Source organism: Egretta garzetta, unplaced genomic scaffold (genome assembly GCF_000687185.1).
Source record: "Egretta garzetta isolate BGI_Z169 unplaced genomic scaffold, ASM68718v1 scaffold260, whole genome shotgun sequence".
Lineage (NCBI taxonomy): Eukaryota > Metazoa > Chordata > Aves > Pelecaniformes > Ardeidae > Egretta > Egretta garzetta.
The window spans coordinates 3,697,023-3,714,259 of NW_009258662.1; the positions used below are offsets into that span (position 1 = coordinate 3,697,023).

The window sequence follows — 17,237 nt, forward strand, 5'->3', positions numbered from 1 at the left end:
ACCCATGCTGGCAGTGTATTTCTAAACCCATGCTGGTATAATTTTCTGGTAGTTAATAAAATTCATATTCTACACTAGTTCCCATTAAAGAGGGTAGATGTAGGACTGGTTTGTGGGCGAGCTTCTAGATCATGCATCCCATAACATTTCCCAAACCAAATGACAATAAAGGGCAGTTTGCAAGGAACACATAAGAGAAAGTTTGCAAAGAGCTCATTGGCATAAACATGTTTTACCAGCTTCTGGTTTTGCTGTTGAGAGCTCAGCAGGAGGGGATAACACCAGGTGGTTTTCACCTCGAAGCTCTGAGCAGCTTGTTATTGATGATAAGAGAGAAAAGAAGATGAAAGATACCAAGATGCCACGCTACCAGCTCAGTTTTGTTTTGTCAGACTGGCAGTGAACCATCCAGAGATGTAAGTCAGAATGGTGAGAAAGAATGGGAAGGAGATTTAGGAGTCATTGGCAGAAAGGTGGTTGTGGTTGTTGGGAGAAATAACCCGGGTGTAACAGATACAGAGGGCGGAGGCCAAGGGCAGAACTCTGTTTCACTTAAAAGTAATGGAAAAATAAACAGTAGAAAACCTATAATTCAATTTCCAGAGTGCAAATGTCCATAAACCAAAGGAGTTAGCTAGAAATGTCAGCTGGACTGAGGACCTAATGGATTCAAAAGTGTTTTTTCCTGCCTCTGGGAAGGGGGCACTTGTAGCAAAATGACTACTAAGGGAACTGTATGAATTACCCCTTCCAAAAGAACACTGAGAATAAGCATTGTACGTCTAGGAGAAAAGGGCTGTTAGCAAAGGAGTTACATCTTCAAGGCAAAAGACCGTGGAAGTGAAGTCAGGCTTGGCAGAAGTCAAACTGAATTGAATGTCGTGAAGGACATTGAACAAATAGGAAAAGAAGGGAAGAAGGAGGACCATGGAAATGAAGACAGGGAAAGGATGGACATGAAGGATAGTGTAGGTATGAGCCAAGTACAGAAAGACTACTTTCCTTCTGATCCTATGTTCATCCTCTCCTTTACTGAGGACTAGGACACAATGGAGAACAGCAGTAGGTTGATGGCGGTGGAAATTGCCATAGTGAATCAGGAAGCAAAATACAGGGGCCTTTGCGCACTGAAATCAAGGAATGGGGTAATCTTTCTCCCAAATTCTAGAAGAGCTGGGTCATGAATTTGCAGACTCAGTGACAAGTAATTTTTAATAAATTCCTTTTTATTTTAAAATGCAATGTTTGTTAGGTCTATTTTTAATAAATATTAGAAAAAATAGAAGTGCTGAAGAAGGGAAGAAAGTAAAAGTAATTTAGACACCTGGTGACAGCAGTACTCATAATTATAAAACAAATTTTGGGGAAGGGCTGATTAAAGGCTTGGAAGTGATGGAATACAACACACAACGGAAGTGAGCCATACCAACAGTCTTGATATCAATCTTTGATAAAGCAACTGATTTTCTAGGTTAGCCTAGTCCAGTTGGCAGTCCCTGCAAGAAATGTGGCTGGCAGCGGCTGATTTTTCTGCCACGCATCGCGGGTATCTGTCTCCACCACCAATGCTGAGAGCAGCTGCCTCCACCTCCCACTGCTGAGTGATTTCTACTGGACTGGGGAAGCCATCCCTGGGTGCAGGATCAAATCACTTCCCCTCCAAGGGAAGGTCTCCGCTGTGGTGGAGAAGGGGTGGGACACTCGTACATGCATAGCTGGAATACAGTTGACATCTGTCCTACCGTTGGGAGAAAGGATGCTGTCTTCTGGATGAATAAAAGATGGCAAATCCGAGCTGAATTTCAGGAAAATATTTAATACTGTCACAGAGAACATTCCTAGTGAAGCTGGCAAAGACCGGATTAGCTGAAGAACTGCTCAGTAGTAAGGAACTAGCTCAAAGGAATATAGCAACTGAGAATTGTAAGAGAGTTTATCTAACCAGAGAAGAGGTTACTAGTGAACGTGCTCAAGGATGTATTCCAGGACTGGTGTGATTTAATAATTTCATTTGAAATTTTGTCACAGAAGGAGGTAGAACAGTGATGGGGTTTGTTGGCAGTAAGGTTGAAGGACCACATCAGTACAAATGAGGATCTGATGATTGTCTGGAAAGAACTGGATCCCCTTGAATAGAAGGGGGGAAAATGGTATTTAATTCAGAAAATGAAAAATTGCAGTTGCGGCTTTGCATTTGAAGTGTACCAATAGAAACTTCAGCCAGAAGTAAGAGCTGATCACTGGAAGTATCGCTGCGACGTGGGTGAGGGATCATTAGTTGATCACCGAATGACAGAGTTGCCAACATGAGACAAGGGTGACCGTAGGATCCATTGCAAGAGATAACTTCAGCAGAGATAGTGGAAGTGTCCGGGCCATCATATGAGAACCTGTTGATGCTTCATCTGAAATGTTATATTCAGTTCTTGAAGGCAGCTTGTATTCAGGAAGGATGAATTGGGAAGATCAGGTGCATAAGAGGGCTTGGAGCACTGTTAGGGGGAACATAGGGGAGTCTGTGTTATGATGGGAGAGGAGAGCAACTTTGTGTGTTTAGTCTAGCATGTGAAGAGGGGATATGGTTGCTGGCTACAAAATACATCAGGCAAGTAAACATTTGGGAGGGAGAAAGCTATTTAAGCTGAAAAACAATGTTGGCACAAAAACAAATGGGAATTACTTGGCTATGAATGTAGGCTGGAAATTAGAAGAGGTTGCAGTGAGCTCCTGGAATGGGGTGATGGTGGGGACAAAAAGATTAACCGCTTTTAAGATCAAGCTCAATAAACTTGTGAATGGGATTAGGTGACACGATGCCTGCGAAATCACTAGACTCATTTGCCCAGGAAGGGGACGTATGCGGGGTTTTGCCGTAGAGATGAAATGGAGAATGGGCTGTTGAGCTCCATGTGCACCACTGAAGGTCAACAGGCTTACGTGGAAGTTGTTCCATTTGTATGGGACCAGGCCATGTCCACAAAAATGGGTGATATCTTGGAATAAGTGCCCAAAGTTCATTTTCCTCAATAGAGAAGAATATCACATTGCAGGCAATTTATCACATGAAAATATTTGGGGTTTTTTTTAGTTTCAGGTTTAAGTACTGAAGTCTTTGCACTTGCAGAATTGCTAGGGGCTCTTCTGGAGGTCTGATACATTTTGGCACTCTGCAAATGCACAAGTTGGTCATAGAGTGTATTTGTGAAGCTTATATTTGCCAACAGGACTTGTTTGCACAGAATAAAATATTCAGCAGGGCATAAGAGATAAAAAAATAAATTTCCCTTTCTAAAAGTAATATGGGAATTAGCCTACATTACAGAGCTTAAATTACACTGATTCTCCTCCAGGGTTGGAATAAAATTTTCAAAATCACCTCTAATCTGTGAAAAATCTAAACCATATGGAAATCTTCCTAATTCCCCTGGGTGTTTTTGACACTCTTACCCATAGGTCTTAGAGTATTTCATTTTTTGCTGGTGCAACAGTCTCAGTTCCAGGTGTGAGATTTTTCAGTAGTAAAATAGTTACACCGCTTAACTTCCTAGTGTCGAGGAACTTATATCAGTAAGGGAATGTCAATACTAATAGATATTAATATCACTCGTAATAATCCAAGTTATTGTACTAGTTGTAATTATGTCAGTGCAGTTGATGGTGTCATTTTCCTATGTACAAAGACCCCTTTAGCTCCTGTTCCTTGCTTACAAATGGGTCATGGGTTCAGAAAAGAATTGGGACTTGTCAAATGTTGGTTTTCCTTTGGGCTTCTTTGGAGCTCTGCCCCTGAGAAACAAAGATTGCTGTGATTTTTTTACTAGACCTTTCAAAGTACTGATACAGCATTTTTTTGGAGCTCATCACCCGTAGCAATCATTCAGCCCTGTGGCTCATATCCTATTTTTGAAAAGCCATTTCCTTTCGGTGCACATGTCTTTTCCCTGTGTTTATATGAAGCAGTCAATGGGGCTTTCAGCCATAAGGATCAGAATGAAATCAAATAAATTACTTCGAAAGATAGGAAACCATTTCACACCTTGGAGCCTCATTTTGCTGCAGATGTAGCGTGTTACAGCTCATGCCAGTTAGAGCCGATTATAAACCACCTGACCTGTCACAACACTTAAAATCTTGGTAGAATTTGCACTTTGCCTGCAAGCCGACAATTTGTTTTCGACAATTTGGGTTTGGATCTCTAGCTGTGGTTGCCCTGGAGTAATGATGAAGATGGGATTTCATACACTCTACCATTATGAAGAGGTGTATCCATACATGCGTTCAATTGTGAATGCTCCAAGGTTCCGTAAGAAATACAGTTCCTGCTAGCATTTAAAAAGAAATCCAAAGTGAATTTAGGTTGGACACAACCAGATACACAATGTTTACATTCATTCTGGGTTTTTTTTTAAAGGGAGTGGTAACCTTTAGTTGTGATTTATGGAGGGTCTTATTACCACACCTATTCCAAGGGTTTTCTCACACCCCTTCATTCTGGAGGAACTGCTTTGATTCAAAAACAACTTTAATTGACTTTTTATCTTTCACTGTAGAACGTGTTTGTGATATATTGTCAGGCAAGGAGCCTGCAGAGAAGTGGAATTCTTGACTCAGGCGTCTGAGTGTGTTGATGGTGGTTGATGTTCATTTGTATTTGATTACCTGAAAAAATATTAATCCAACCTCAGTTTTAGAGTTTTTGAATTGGGGTGGGGAAGGGGGTGAAATTTTGTCTTATTTAGTATTGTCCTTGCAGACTTTTCATATACAAGTGCTGATTTTGGAAGCGTATGAAAAAGACACTTGGGAAAAAAGATAACAATATATGTATGGAGATGTCCAAATGTAGAGTTTAAATCCTGGCAGGGACTAAGGTGTGGGGAGGATCGAAGCTTTGCTGTAGTGAGTACCTCCTACTTGTAGTGTGCTCAGTGCCTCACTTTTCCTGTCTATAAAATAGAGCTCATAAATCTTGCCATCATTTACATAGTGTTTTGATATCAGGTTTCTCTCCAAGTCTGAAGTAACATTAATTATTAGTCGTGGGACGGCTATTTCCCTTTGATTTCTCCCCACCTCCGTATTGCCGTGTATGCAGCCCCTTCTTCAGGACGGAGGACAGGCTAAACCACCCTCGCTGAGATTACTCCATCACCTCTAATGGTGTAGCACAAAGCCATTCATTTCTCCACTCTGGAGTCTAAAGTCTCTGAACTTCATTAGCCCAAGGGAGTGGTAGGCCCAAGCGTGCTCCGAAATGCCGATCTCCTGTTGTGATAACTGAGCTCTAAAATCAAGATAAACAGCTGCCCTATATACTGAACATGTCCTAATTGCACACTTCAAGCAAACCAACCAGTTGACGAGTGTGTGTCGCCCGCTAATGAATATTTGTAGTTTTGGAAGATTTCATGTGTGATGTTCCTTGTAGCTTCTTCGGTTATTAGCAGAATGGCTTTAAAGACCCTGTTCGGGAGGAGAACCTGGCTTTATCTAGACCAAGAAACTGTGGAATTTAATTTCATACGTTAGCTGGGCATGGTCACTCTTATTCAAATTATATTAGCTAATACTTCTTTAAAACTGTTTACACTGTGTGCAAAGTTATGTTTAAAATCCTATTAGCTAATACATTTCCTAGTCTAGACTCGGGGAGGGTTGACTCCCTGAAGAACTCATAGCAGGACTTTGTTTACTTGGAGGGGGGTAGAATAGAGAGGCGGGGAATGAAGGGGTAATGATGTTTGAAACCGTCCAAAGGACTTTTGCTGTGCCAAATATTTTGCTGTCTGTCCCTCTCCTCGCTTTTATTATTGCTAAGATTTTTTTTATTGAGAGGTGGCTCTCAAGTCGTGAGGGTAACTTTGGAAACCATGGGAGTATTGCCACCGACCGAGGTCTTGGCATTCAACGTCAGGAGCCAGGGCTCTCTGCGGGAGCAGTGAAAGGAGGAAGGTACAGAGTAAGTGTCTGAATCGGGGTGGCCAGTCTGGCAGGAGCCCCAGGGAGCCACACGCTAAGACTTTCATTGAACCAGAAACACATCATGGACATTCAAGAGCCAAAAAGAAAACTTTCTTGGTGGGAGATAACAGTGGCTTCTCAGAGGTACCCCCCACTAACAGGAGAAAGAGGCTGGATTTTACATGTAGATCGCTCCCAGGATGGCCCGGTAATAGGACATCCGTCCTTCTGCAAGTCACAGACAATTTAAGTTACGAGCCCTGCGCTTTGACTCACAGTCTAGCACCTTACTGACACACACAAAGAGCCTGAGCTCCCAGATTAGGTACCTGAGGCAATCACTAGGGCATCAAGTGGTGTGAGTGCCTTCAGTGTTGCTGATGGAAAATCATCTAACGCCTGTTAGATTCTGCTCCACTAAGTTTCTGAACTTCCTTGGTTTTGGTTTTCTTCCCCTAGTCACTCCTAGCAGGTCTGGGAAGGTAGGTGTGATGCTACCGTTGGCAGGTCGAGGGAGGTTCTCCTCCCCCCTACTCTGCCCTGGTGAGACCCCACCTGGAGCACTGTGTCCAGTTCTGGGCTCCCCAGCTGAAGAAAGATGAGGAACTCCTAGAAAGGGTCCAGAGGAGAGCAACTAGGATGATAAAGGGACTGGAGCACCTCCCCTACGAGGAAAGGCTGAGAGAGTTGGGCTTGTTCAGCCTGAAGAAGAGAAGGCTGAGAGGGGACCTCATCAACACATACAAATATCTTAAGGGCGGATGTCATGAGGACGGAACCAGTCTCTTTACAGTGGTGTCCAGCGACAGGACTAGGGGCAATGGGTACAAACTGAAACATAAGAGGTTTCAGTTGAATGTGAGGAGAAACTTCTTTACTTTGAGGGTGACAGAGCCCTGGAACAGGCTGCCCAGGGAGGTTGTGGAGTTTCCTTCTCTGGAGATATTCAAAGCCCGCCTGGACCAAGTCCTGTGTAACATGCTCTAGGAGAACCTGCTTTAGCAGGGGGGTTGGACTGGATGATCTCCCGAGGTCCCTTCCAACCCTTGCGATTCTGTGATTCTGTGAATACCAAACACATTGCTCTGTTTCCTTTTACTAAGTCTGTTTTTACTATAACTTGCCATAGTTCTGATTTAGTAGTGCAAGTGGCGTATCTTGGGAGAAAAACGCTATTACCTCAGCCAAGCATTAAATACTGTATAATTCCGAGCCTTTCTCAAATGATAGCTTGGATTATTGACTTGAAATGCAGACAGTGTCTCTGATTGTAGCGATACTGCCTTTTGAATATCGTAAGAGAGTTGCAGTAAACTCTAAAGTTGAATGCGAAATTCCCACTGATAGGGGAGCTGGACTTCCCTGGTTCTCAGGAGTTGTTGTGATTTGATTTTCGTCATGGTTTTTCTACTGATGTCTCCGTTTTTTGCTTTCTTAAGATATCCTCCTCTCTGGAATGTCTAACCTTTCTTTAAATCGCCTTCTTCCTACAGTCCCGTCACAAATCAATTGCACTCCCACAGTTACCATTCAAATATAAATAAGTTAGTTAAATGATTTACGAAAATGTGGTAAAACAAATAGACCTATCCTGTGTTTTGTTTGAGATTTTTTTTTTTTGTTTTCTTTTCTAAAACATCCTTTTCCTTCTCTGTACATTTCTAATCTAGAGCCTTATGGTAAGGACTTTTTTCTGCCTTGTCCGTTAAATTGCATGCACATCACTAACACTGTGTATCAACATTCATTAATAAATGTTGGGTCCTCTATGTATCCCCCTTCCTGGGCAAGATTATTCTATACTCTGTATTTACTAGAGTTACATCCTGTCTACTTCAGCTACTCGAGTAAGTAGCAATATTTTAACTGCTGAGTATATAGTGTGCGTCATTTATTTGTCCTGACTAGATCCACTGCTGATTTCATAAACATTTGGGGAAAGAAATACCAAACTAGCAAATATTTGGAGAACCCCCTAATGTAGGAACTTAAGAGGATATCAACTCTCAGTTTGAAGATTAAAATCAGTGCTGTTCACAGCTGATTAACTTTCCTTTCTAATCATAGAATCATAAAATGTTTTGGGTTGGATGGGACCTTAAAGACCAGCCAGTTCCAACCCCCCTGCCATGGGTAGGGACACTTTCCACTAGAGCAGGTTGCTCAAAACCCCATCCAAACTGGCCTTGAACACTTCCAGGGATGGGACAGCTACAGCTTCTCTGGGCAACCTGTGCCAGTGCCTCACCACCCTCATGGTGAAGAAACCACCCTCACGGTGAAGAGTATTTCCCACAAATTGAGCTAATGTAATAAAACTGAATGAAACAAGCTTAGGTAAAGCCACAGAGAATATTTATGTGACAGGGAGCTATAGAGTAGCTCAGGCTGTCCTGGCATTCACTTCGCAAAGGCTCTGTGCTTCATCCTGTTCAATGGATGGGTGTAGCAATGTCAACAGTCCTTGTGTTGGGTTGAAACAGCCTCTTTGATGACTCAAAGGTGATGAAGCTGCACTATTTTTTCTTTATATCTGGTCAGTGATCAGTCATGGCTTTCTTTCCCATCAGCACTTAACAATTCTCATTTTTGGTCCTACAGAGTCATCAGCAAAGTGGTGCCAGCTCCAGAGGCCAAACCTGCTACTCCTGTGAGCCGGCCCAAAACACCTCCACCTGTGCCGTCACCAGTACCAGCTCCCGTTCATGTCACCCCTCCTCCAGCTCCAGCTCCTCCTCCTCCACAGGCTACCGTCTCACCTGTCCTGATCCCACCACCCTCTCCAGCCGTCTCGGCGGCAGGAGGCTCCAAAGCTCCAGTCAGGAGCGTGGTGACCGAGACCGTCAGTACTTACGTGGTAGGTAACGCATCTGCTATGCTTTGTCCCAGTGCCAGTGACATTCATCTCTCGAATTGTTGAGCTCCTGGGTGACTCATCGTCTCAATCTGATGGTACCTGGGCTTGTGATGTTGCTCTCTATCAAGCTACTCTTCATCCAGCCCTTGCTTCCATGCACTTGTTTTGAGGGGTTAATAATTAAAACACTAGTACTTGGACTGAATTTTTTTCTGTGTTCCCAGTTCAAAGTTTCTTCTTACAAGTCCGGCTATATCCCACTTGGTATTTTCTGCTAACTGAGCTCAAGCATTTATTTTTGGAGGTGGAGATTTTTTTATAGATGCTTTTGTAAGTGCTGAATTGAAACCTCAAATGTCAAACTCGCCATGGATTTTACTGTCAGTCAGGTGAAGTACAAAACCCTCACACAACATCAAGAATTTGACTTAGCCCTCATTTGAAATGTGGAGAGTCCACTAATCTCTTTTCTGGTTTCCTCAACGTACAGAAATTGCAAATGTTTGTGCACCTCAGAAAGTCCATAGATAGTTCATTAGTCTACAGTTCGTTAGTCTGCTTGGCACCTGCTCTGAACTCGGCCTCTCTCTGCTAGCGTTCATGCCTTTAGGAAAGTCTCCCATCCAACATGATGTAGGAACTACATTTGCTAAAAGAACGTGGACATACCTCTGGGCAGGATTGCTGTGCTGCTGAAAATTTTTGCTTTAGGCGCAATGTAAAACGGAAGCCCTGACGGTTTCTGGTCACTGAAGAGCAGCAGATACCATTAACAACGGTGGCAGTGTTGTTACCCTCCCCGTCCTGGCTAAGTTCCAGCTTGCTTGGTGACACCTTGCTTATCTGTAGTGGGTAGCAGTTTAAAGATCTCACCATTTCAAACACCTGAAACTTGCTTTTATTACAGAGTTTCCTGCACTTTAATTGCAACGTATGCGCGATTTTTCTCTTTTTTTTTTTATTCCTGTTTTTATAATGATTCCTACTGTAAATCTACCCTGCTGTTTCTAATGGAAAAGGTGCTCTTCCCTGCTGGACTTAAAACTGTTGTATCGCATTACTGGTCTCTATTTAAACAGCTGCTACATTTCACTCCCCGAGCTGGTTATAGCACTAGATATAGGCTGTGCATGTCTTTAGGGTTCAGGATCCACATCCTCACCTTCTGCATCACACGTGTAAACGCAGCGTCACTCTTCCGTATTACTGGAGTGCCCAGAAGCTTGGAAATTCACTCCGAGAGAGAAACATTTCCAAAATACTGTACTACATCCCATTTTCTTCAGTAAGCATTAAAAGCAAATAACTTAGAGATTATGTTGGTTTAAAGAAGAAAAACCTAGAGCTTTTCCTAGGTACTTCCAGTGATAACACTCGTAGCACCTTATGGAGAATTCAGAGGACACGTAGGCTCCAGGTTATTTATTTCTTTTGCAACACGAGAGCTGAAACCAAGGCTTTACTGCGTTAGGATCCAACTATGTGCAGAGGCAGAGAGACTCCCGATGTGAGACATTTATAAGTCAAAAAGCTGAGAGAGAGGTTGAGAAAAAGGGAATAATTAATAACTATTAGCCCCTTGTACGAAGAGAATCCAGGACACGGAATGATGAAATGGCTTTTCCCAGGTCGCGTGGGAAAGCTCTTCTAGAGATAAGATTGGAGCCAGTGTGACAGAGGTGCGCAACTCCCTTCTGCAGGGGAGGGCAGGAGGGTGTTCTTATAGTTTAAAAAAAAAAAAAAAAAAGATATGATGTGGGATCTCCCTGTAGGATAGCATCTCAGTAAGTGTGCTCTGATCATTAACTCTCAGTGGTTTGTACTAAAATAGCATTCAGCAATCACATACTGTCCCTCCTTCCACGTCCCTGGGCTCATTAAGGAACGAGCGGTTGCGCAATATTTTTAACATCCTCATTCAGCAGCCCGATTTCTCCTTTAACAAACAGGCAGAAGTTGCAGTGATTACAGAGCACCCTGTCCCTTTCCAGCCCCTGGAAGCCTGAGACAGGTATTCTGCAGGCAAACGTGCCCCCCACCCCCACAACAAAACCCTAAGTTTGGAAAAGTTAGGGTATCTGTCTTCAAATGGGGCAACGTCAGGCAGCGCTGCCTAGAACCAGCAGTGCCAACAACAGGCAGCACCCTGGATGGGGTGCCAGGGCCCCTGCCGGAGGATGGTGCGGGTGCAGCCAGGTTGCTCAAGCAGGTTGTAAAGGGCTGTAGCTGTCAGCCCAGCAGCCCACCGTGGCACAGCATCTCCTCCTTCCCCAGCAGGATTACCCCCCAGAAATGACTATGGATCTCTTCATGCCGAGCACAGGCAGATCTGCGGAGCAGATGCTTCTCTACCAACTCAAAAGGACTTTGCAGATGTGAGATTAGATGCGTAGATATGAATGACGATGGCAATCAAACCAGCTTTAAAATCGAGTTCATTGTATGGTCTTGCCTACTCCATTTTGCTGCTGGGAAGGGGATCATTCCCTGCTTAATATTCCCGGGCTTTGTATTTTCTAGTCTTAAATCATAAAAAAATTCAGGGCTTTAAGAAGAGTCAGTCATGAGTGATGTGTTGGTTGCAGCTCTGGTACATTCCTATTGATTTTTCGGGAGGTGGTGTAAGATGTACAGACCACCATGTAGTGGCTTTTTTTTTTTTCCTCAGAGCATTTGGGCCGTTTCATCTACTACTTTTTAATATCATTTTTGTAAGCTGTACAGGTAGCAAAAAGTTATTGCCTTAGATATGGGTAAGTGCACTAATGCACAAAAGCTGAGAACAAAACAGTTTGTGTTTCTGAGATTCAGCGATAACGTGCAAATCGTCATAAAGGAATGATGAAATCGGGGTAATAACCCAGACATTTTGTACTTTGTATTGGTAATTACACTTAGAATCATAGAACCATAGAATGCTTTGGGTTGGAAGGAACCCCTAGAGGTCATCTGGTCCAACCCCCCTGCAGGAGCAGGGACACCTTTAACCAGGTCAGGTTGCTCACAGCCCCGTCCAACCTGGCCTGGAATGTTCCCAGGGATGGGGCCTCCACCACCTCTCTGGGCAACCCCTGCCAGGGTTTCACCACCCTCATTGTAAAGAATTTCTTCCTTAGATCCAGTCTAAACCTACCCTGCTTCAGTTTAAAACCATCACCCCTTGTCCTGTCACAGCTGGCCCTACTAAAAAGGGGCTCTTTGGGTAGATTTCGTGACGTTTCGCATCTATGTTGTTACCAAAGAACCACTTGAAATTCAAAAATACAAATAATGGGTCTAGCAGGATATAAACATAAAAAAAAAATTCATAAAGCTCCAAATATGATAAATCCAGTAAGCAGCTGCCTAATACTGTAAACGATCTGCCTCTCTCGTTTCGTTTACCCTTCGGTAAATTGTAGTGTGACACAAATGTCATAAGGGGAATGGAAAGTTACTCAGTAACAACTTTTTTTATATCCTGATCTTATCAGCTAGTTGAAGTTGAAGACTTTGGCTAATAAGTAATACGGCAATATATCCACACGGCACGGTGTATTTTACCTGCATGTAAGACTGTTACCTTACACGGGAGGCTGCCGTGGCTCGTCCTTGCCATTAACGGGGTAGAATTTAAAAAATCGCGATAGTAGAGACAGAGGAGGAATTGTGTCCTTAAGCTCTGGCTGCTATATGTGACTGCCTGTGCTCGGGTCGGGTGGTATAACTGGCTTTACTGGTTTACAGGACAAGACAGAAAAACGCATGCTTTGGTCGTCACGTACAGTATGGGAAAATCAATTAAAACGTTAACGCTGAGCACTTACGATCGGAGAATTCATAAAATAACGACGGTGGCCGCTGAATAGCTTTGTCAGATAAGCAAGAAACTTGGAGGGGGCTGGGGGGTTTAATGTCGATTTTGCTGCCTGCTTAGCCCTGAAAACCAGCTAACTTTCCTTTTATTTGCACCAGATCCGAGACGAGTGGGGTAACCAGATCTGGATCTGTCCTGGCTGTAACAAGCCAGATGATGGCAGTCCAATGATAGGTTGTGATGACTGCGATGATTGGTATCACTGGTAAGTTGCTCTCATCCCTCCTATTCTGCCGTTCCCTGGCAGATTTGGGGCTACATTATTAAAAAACCTTTTTTTTTTTTTTTTTTTTTTAATGGTTCGTGACGCCGGGAATATTTAAATGGCTTTACTGTGTCCAATTTAATAATCTGGAAGATATTTTTATCTCTGTTTCTCTGGAATTTGAAAAAGCACATTTTAAGCTGTGAAGAAGAGTTACTTTTTAATTAATGGGCATTGGTGATAACAGTTGTTTTTCAAACTGCTGGGAAATATTGCTGATTCCGGTCATTTTGTGAGAACTACAGGATTATGAACATAGCGTATACAGATAGACATTTCAAATTATGAAGCATTGTATGAACAGCAATATAAACGTCAGCTCTTACAAAAGGGTTGGAGGGAATTAATCACTTTTTAGGCGTTTTCTTAAACAGCTACATAAAATCAGAAGGTTTTTTGCAGGTGTATTAAAGAAGCGTTTGAAATTATTTTAAATCTAGCCCATTATACCTGAAAGTGTGCTCGGATTTTCTATTAAAATACCATTTCTTATCTGAGTGTCCTTTCGATATATTTTTGTTGTTGTTTCAAAGCAAGTGGGTTTTTAGGTTTCTGTTCGAGCGTTATATTCGTTAAGGGAATGATAATATAATTGCTGTATTAATTTGAAGGCCAGATCCTGTCTCCCACTGAAAAGCTTAATGTCTTTGGGTAAGGAGCAAAAGTGACGTTACTCCACTGAGACGGCCCCGTGTGTTCCTGTCCTCCACAGGCCCTGCGTTGGGATTACGACTGCACCCCCAGAAGAGATACAGTGGTTCTGCTCCAAGTGTGCCAACAAAAAGAAGGATAAAAAACACAAGAAGAGGAAGCACAGGGCACACTGAAGGCTTTGCAGCGGACTGAAGGCGTGCGGTCGCCGTGGCACCTTCTGCCCTGTCTCCGTTGCAGGGGGGATCCAGCCTGCTCGTGTCTCACCCTCCGTCACCGACGCTTAGGGTTATGACTCTGGAGTGATTCAGGGGCGAGGAGACGCTCTCCGTTGGGGGCTGTTGCGTTTCGCGGACCGTCCGAGCCCAGGGGGTTGAGTTTTGGTACATTCTGATGCTGTCTTTCACCTACCGAGGGAAATTTGCACAGAGCGATATGAAGGCTTCGGTAGTTCATGGTACCGCTCCCGCTCCTGTGGCTCGGCAGCAACGAAGATGAATGTTGTAAATACAGATATCTGTGCTATTCTTTCTCGATTCGTTATTAATCCTTCTTGAACCTTTGCAGCAAGGTGCTGAGAGGAGGAGAAAATGTAAATTGCAGTAAGTTGTAAACTGAAGAGACCTTCTGGAATGATTTCTGTAGTCTGGATACAGTTCAGCCTCTACTGCTGCTGAGCCAGATAATCATAATGTGGAAATAAAAAGTGGCCGGTAAATATTTTTGTGATGAGAATATATGAAGCTTTTTTCCTTGATTTTTAGTACTAACATAAAATAAACACGTTCAAGCTTTTGTGATATATCTTCTATTTTTTAAAAAAACAAAAAAAAAGTTTCTATTGTGTCGATTTTTTTCTTCCGTGTGAATTTATTTCGGTGGACCTGTAATATATTTTATACTTTTCGTTTTCGTTTTTTTAGTCTTTGTCGATGTACCTTCTCATCGCTTGTACATTTCATTGGTGTGTAAAAACACTTCCCATTAAAAGATTTTCACACGTGTAAATACCTGATATTTATAAAGTACTATTATTTTTTTTTTTTTTTAATTATTTTTTAGGGCTTGAGGATTTTTATTTCCGTTTGCCTGAGAATCCAAACCTAGCAGCTATTAGAAGCCCGTGCGACGTGCGCCCGTCCTTATGGCTTTAAGGGATTGGCGAGATCTGCCCCAGTGGCGCGCGCACGAGGAGTTGGCCAGCACCGTAATTAGGCCTCGATTCAGATACTTAAACATGTGGTAACTTCTTAAGAAGTGAGTAATCCTATTGCCTTCAAGGAGCCTGTTCCCACACTTGGTTATATGTGCGCTTAAATGCCTCCTGAACTGCGAGCTTAGGCCAGGGGGCTCTGCGCTGTTAATGGCAGCTCCAGCGTGTTAATCTGTAGCTGGAATTGAGCTTTTTTTCCTTTTTTCTTTTTTTTTTTTTTTTCAAATGAGTGGTAGTGAGTTCGCCAAAAGGCTCGGGCTCGTGTTGAGATGGAGGAGCTGCAGAATGGCGTCCCGCAGAAGGTGCATTACTCCTCTTTGCTTTGTGTATCCCCTTGGACAGACCAATAAAAGGAAGACGAGTTGTATTCCCCATTGAAAATGAGAGGGGAAATTGCAGAGAAAATAAAAAAATAAGGCAGTATTAGATGTTGTAGTGCAATGGGTCTCAGCGCTAAATAAAACAAAAGAATGAATCTGGGAAAAAAAAAATTATACCTTTTGTTTCCGAAGCGATTTTAGACTTCATTGGTTTATTTGGGGATATTTCTACTTTAAACCATACATTGAGGAACATCTGATGTTTGAGAATATGGCCCTTTAACCTGTTGCACAGATATTAAGAGTTATTTTTTAAATGCATCCAAATTGATATTAATGAGAATGAATTAGTCATGTTTTTAAAAGTACCAGTCTAGTTAGGGAAATGAGGCTTTGCTGATAGAACTGTTAAATTGCAAATCAGTGGAGATATGGATGAAATTGGTTTATTAAAAGTGCACTGTTACTTTCTTTGTTCAATGCCACCTCATTTATATTCTGTCCCTGCTAATTACCAGTCAAGAAAGTTCTTGGGTTTGATTTTTTTTTTTTTTTAAATTTTATTTTGAATTGTTGGATGTTGCAAACCTGATTCTTGGTTTTTTTTTCCACGTGTAATGTGCAGACATACAAAAAACAGAGTCTTTGGTCATTTCTGGTCGCAATAATAAAGAACTAGCTTTTGGTAAGTTGTTTATCCATTTCCTCCTCCCCTCCATTAATCAGAACTTCTCACATTTAATCAACTAAATTATTCAAGGTGCCGCGGGAGGGCTGAACTTTGCTGTTTCGACGGCCGTTCAGCTATTTCTATGCATGCTTGTGCGTTGCTGCCGCCGGGTTGGTTTCCTACCCTGAGTTTTATGATTTTATAAATGACCCCTGGGGCAATAAAACCAAAGCATCATTTTCAGGAGGCTTGTGTGGCTGACGGGATTAGTAATGGGAGAAGGGGCCCTTCACCTCCGGGTCATCGGTTTGAAGCCAGCCTTGGTCCGTAGCCGGGCAGAGCCTGCCTCCCCTTGCATTTATCGCTGGAATCGGTGGTATAAAAGATATATAATCAGCTTCCAAAAATAGTTACCCCCCGAGCAGCTGTGTGGCATGGACCCTCCTTACAGCACCTCGTACCACCCAACGCAAGCCCAGCTGCTTCCCCAGATGTTCGTCTTTGCCGCTGTAACTTTACAGGTTGCATTTCTTCGCCATGAACTCTGCCAGAATTAGGGCTGCTCCCTTGATTCGCTGCTTGGTTTTATGGTTGGGCATTCGTGTTCCTCTGAATCCATTTATGATTTGGGTTTTGGACACCACCAGCCATGGGAAGAGGGCACGGTGGGTGGCTCGAGGCTTGGTTTGCTCGTTGGATGTTGTGGGAGAGCATCGGAATGGCTTTCCTGCCTCAGAGGGCAGCTTCATAGAATCATAGAATGTTTTGGATTGGAAGGGACCCCTAGAGGTCACCCAGTCCAACCCCCCTGCAGGGAGCAGGGACACCTTTAACCACATCAGGTTGCTCAGAGCCCCATCCAACCTGGCCTTGAATGTTCACAGGGATGGGGCCTCCACCACCTCTCTGGGCAACCCCTGCCAGGGTTTCACCACCCTCGCTGTAAAGAATTTCTTCCTTAGATCCAGTCTAAACCCACCCTGCTTCAGTTTAAAACCATCACCCCTTGCCCTGTCACAGAGAGGAAAGTCAGTTGTGAGCGCTACCTCTGGTAAACACCTATTCCCACGGGTAGCTGGAGTAGAACTGGTTAAAAGTTTAGCAAGTAAAGAATTAAAAGAGTTTTCAGTGAGGAGAAGACAACTCACCATCTGCCCATGGTATACGGAGAAGGCAGATACAGTTTGCCTCCCCCCAGCTTTACTGATGCACCCTACGCGGTGGATTGAAGCGGTACAGCGAGGCTTGGTAGCAAATATTCAAGAAAAGAGCGTAAAAGCTATTCCGTGAGAAAAGCTTGTTGAATCCTGCCTTTACTCTGGGGCCAGATTATTATCTGGAGTCAGTTGGGAGTCAGCTGGAGCTGTGTCAGTTTACACCAGCCCAGGAGCTGCCCGCTCGTGCGGCCGACGTTGGGGCTGGGGGGCAGCGCCCGTTTTTGTGG

At 43.3% G+C, this 17,237-nt stretch overlaps 1 protein-coding gene across 1 annotated transcript in view; it reads left to right on the top strand.

The window, feature by feature from the left end:
• TAF3 (TATA-box binding protein associated factor 3) overlaps window positions 1–15,652 on the top strand; it is a 106,887-nt gene extending 91,235 nt beyond the window's left edge. The window contains exons 4-6 of the mRNA XM_035903858.1: window positions 8,563–8,818; window positions 12,773–12,879; window positions 13,652–15,652. Coding sequence (XP_035759751.1) covers window positions 8,563–8,818; window positions 12,773–12,879; window positions 13,652–13,766 — 478 coding nt within the window. The 3' untranslated portion in view covers window positions 13,767–15,652. The remainder of the gene's footprint in view (window positions 1–8,562; window positions 8,819–12,772; window positions 12,880–13,651) is intronic.
• The last annotated feature ends 1,585 nt before the right edge of the window (window positions 15,653–17,237 follow it).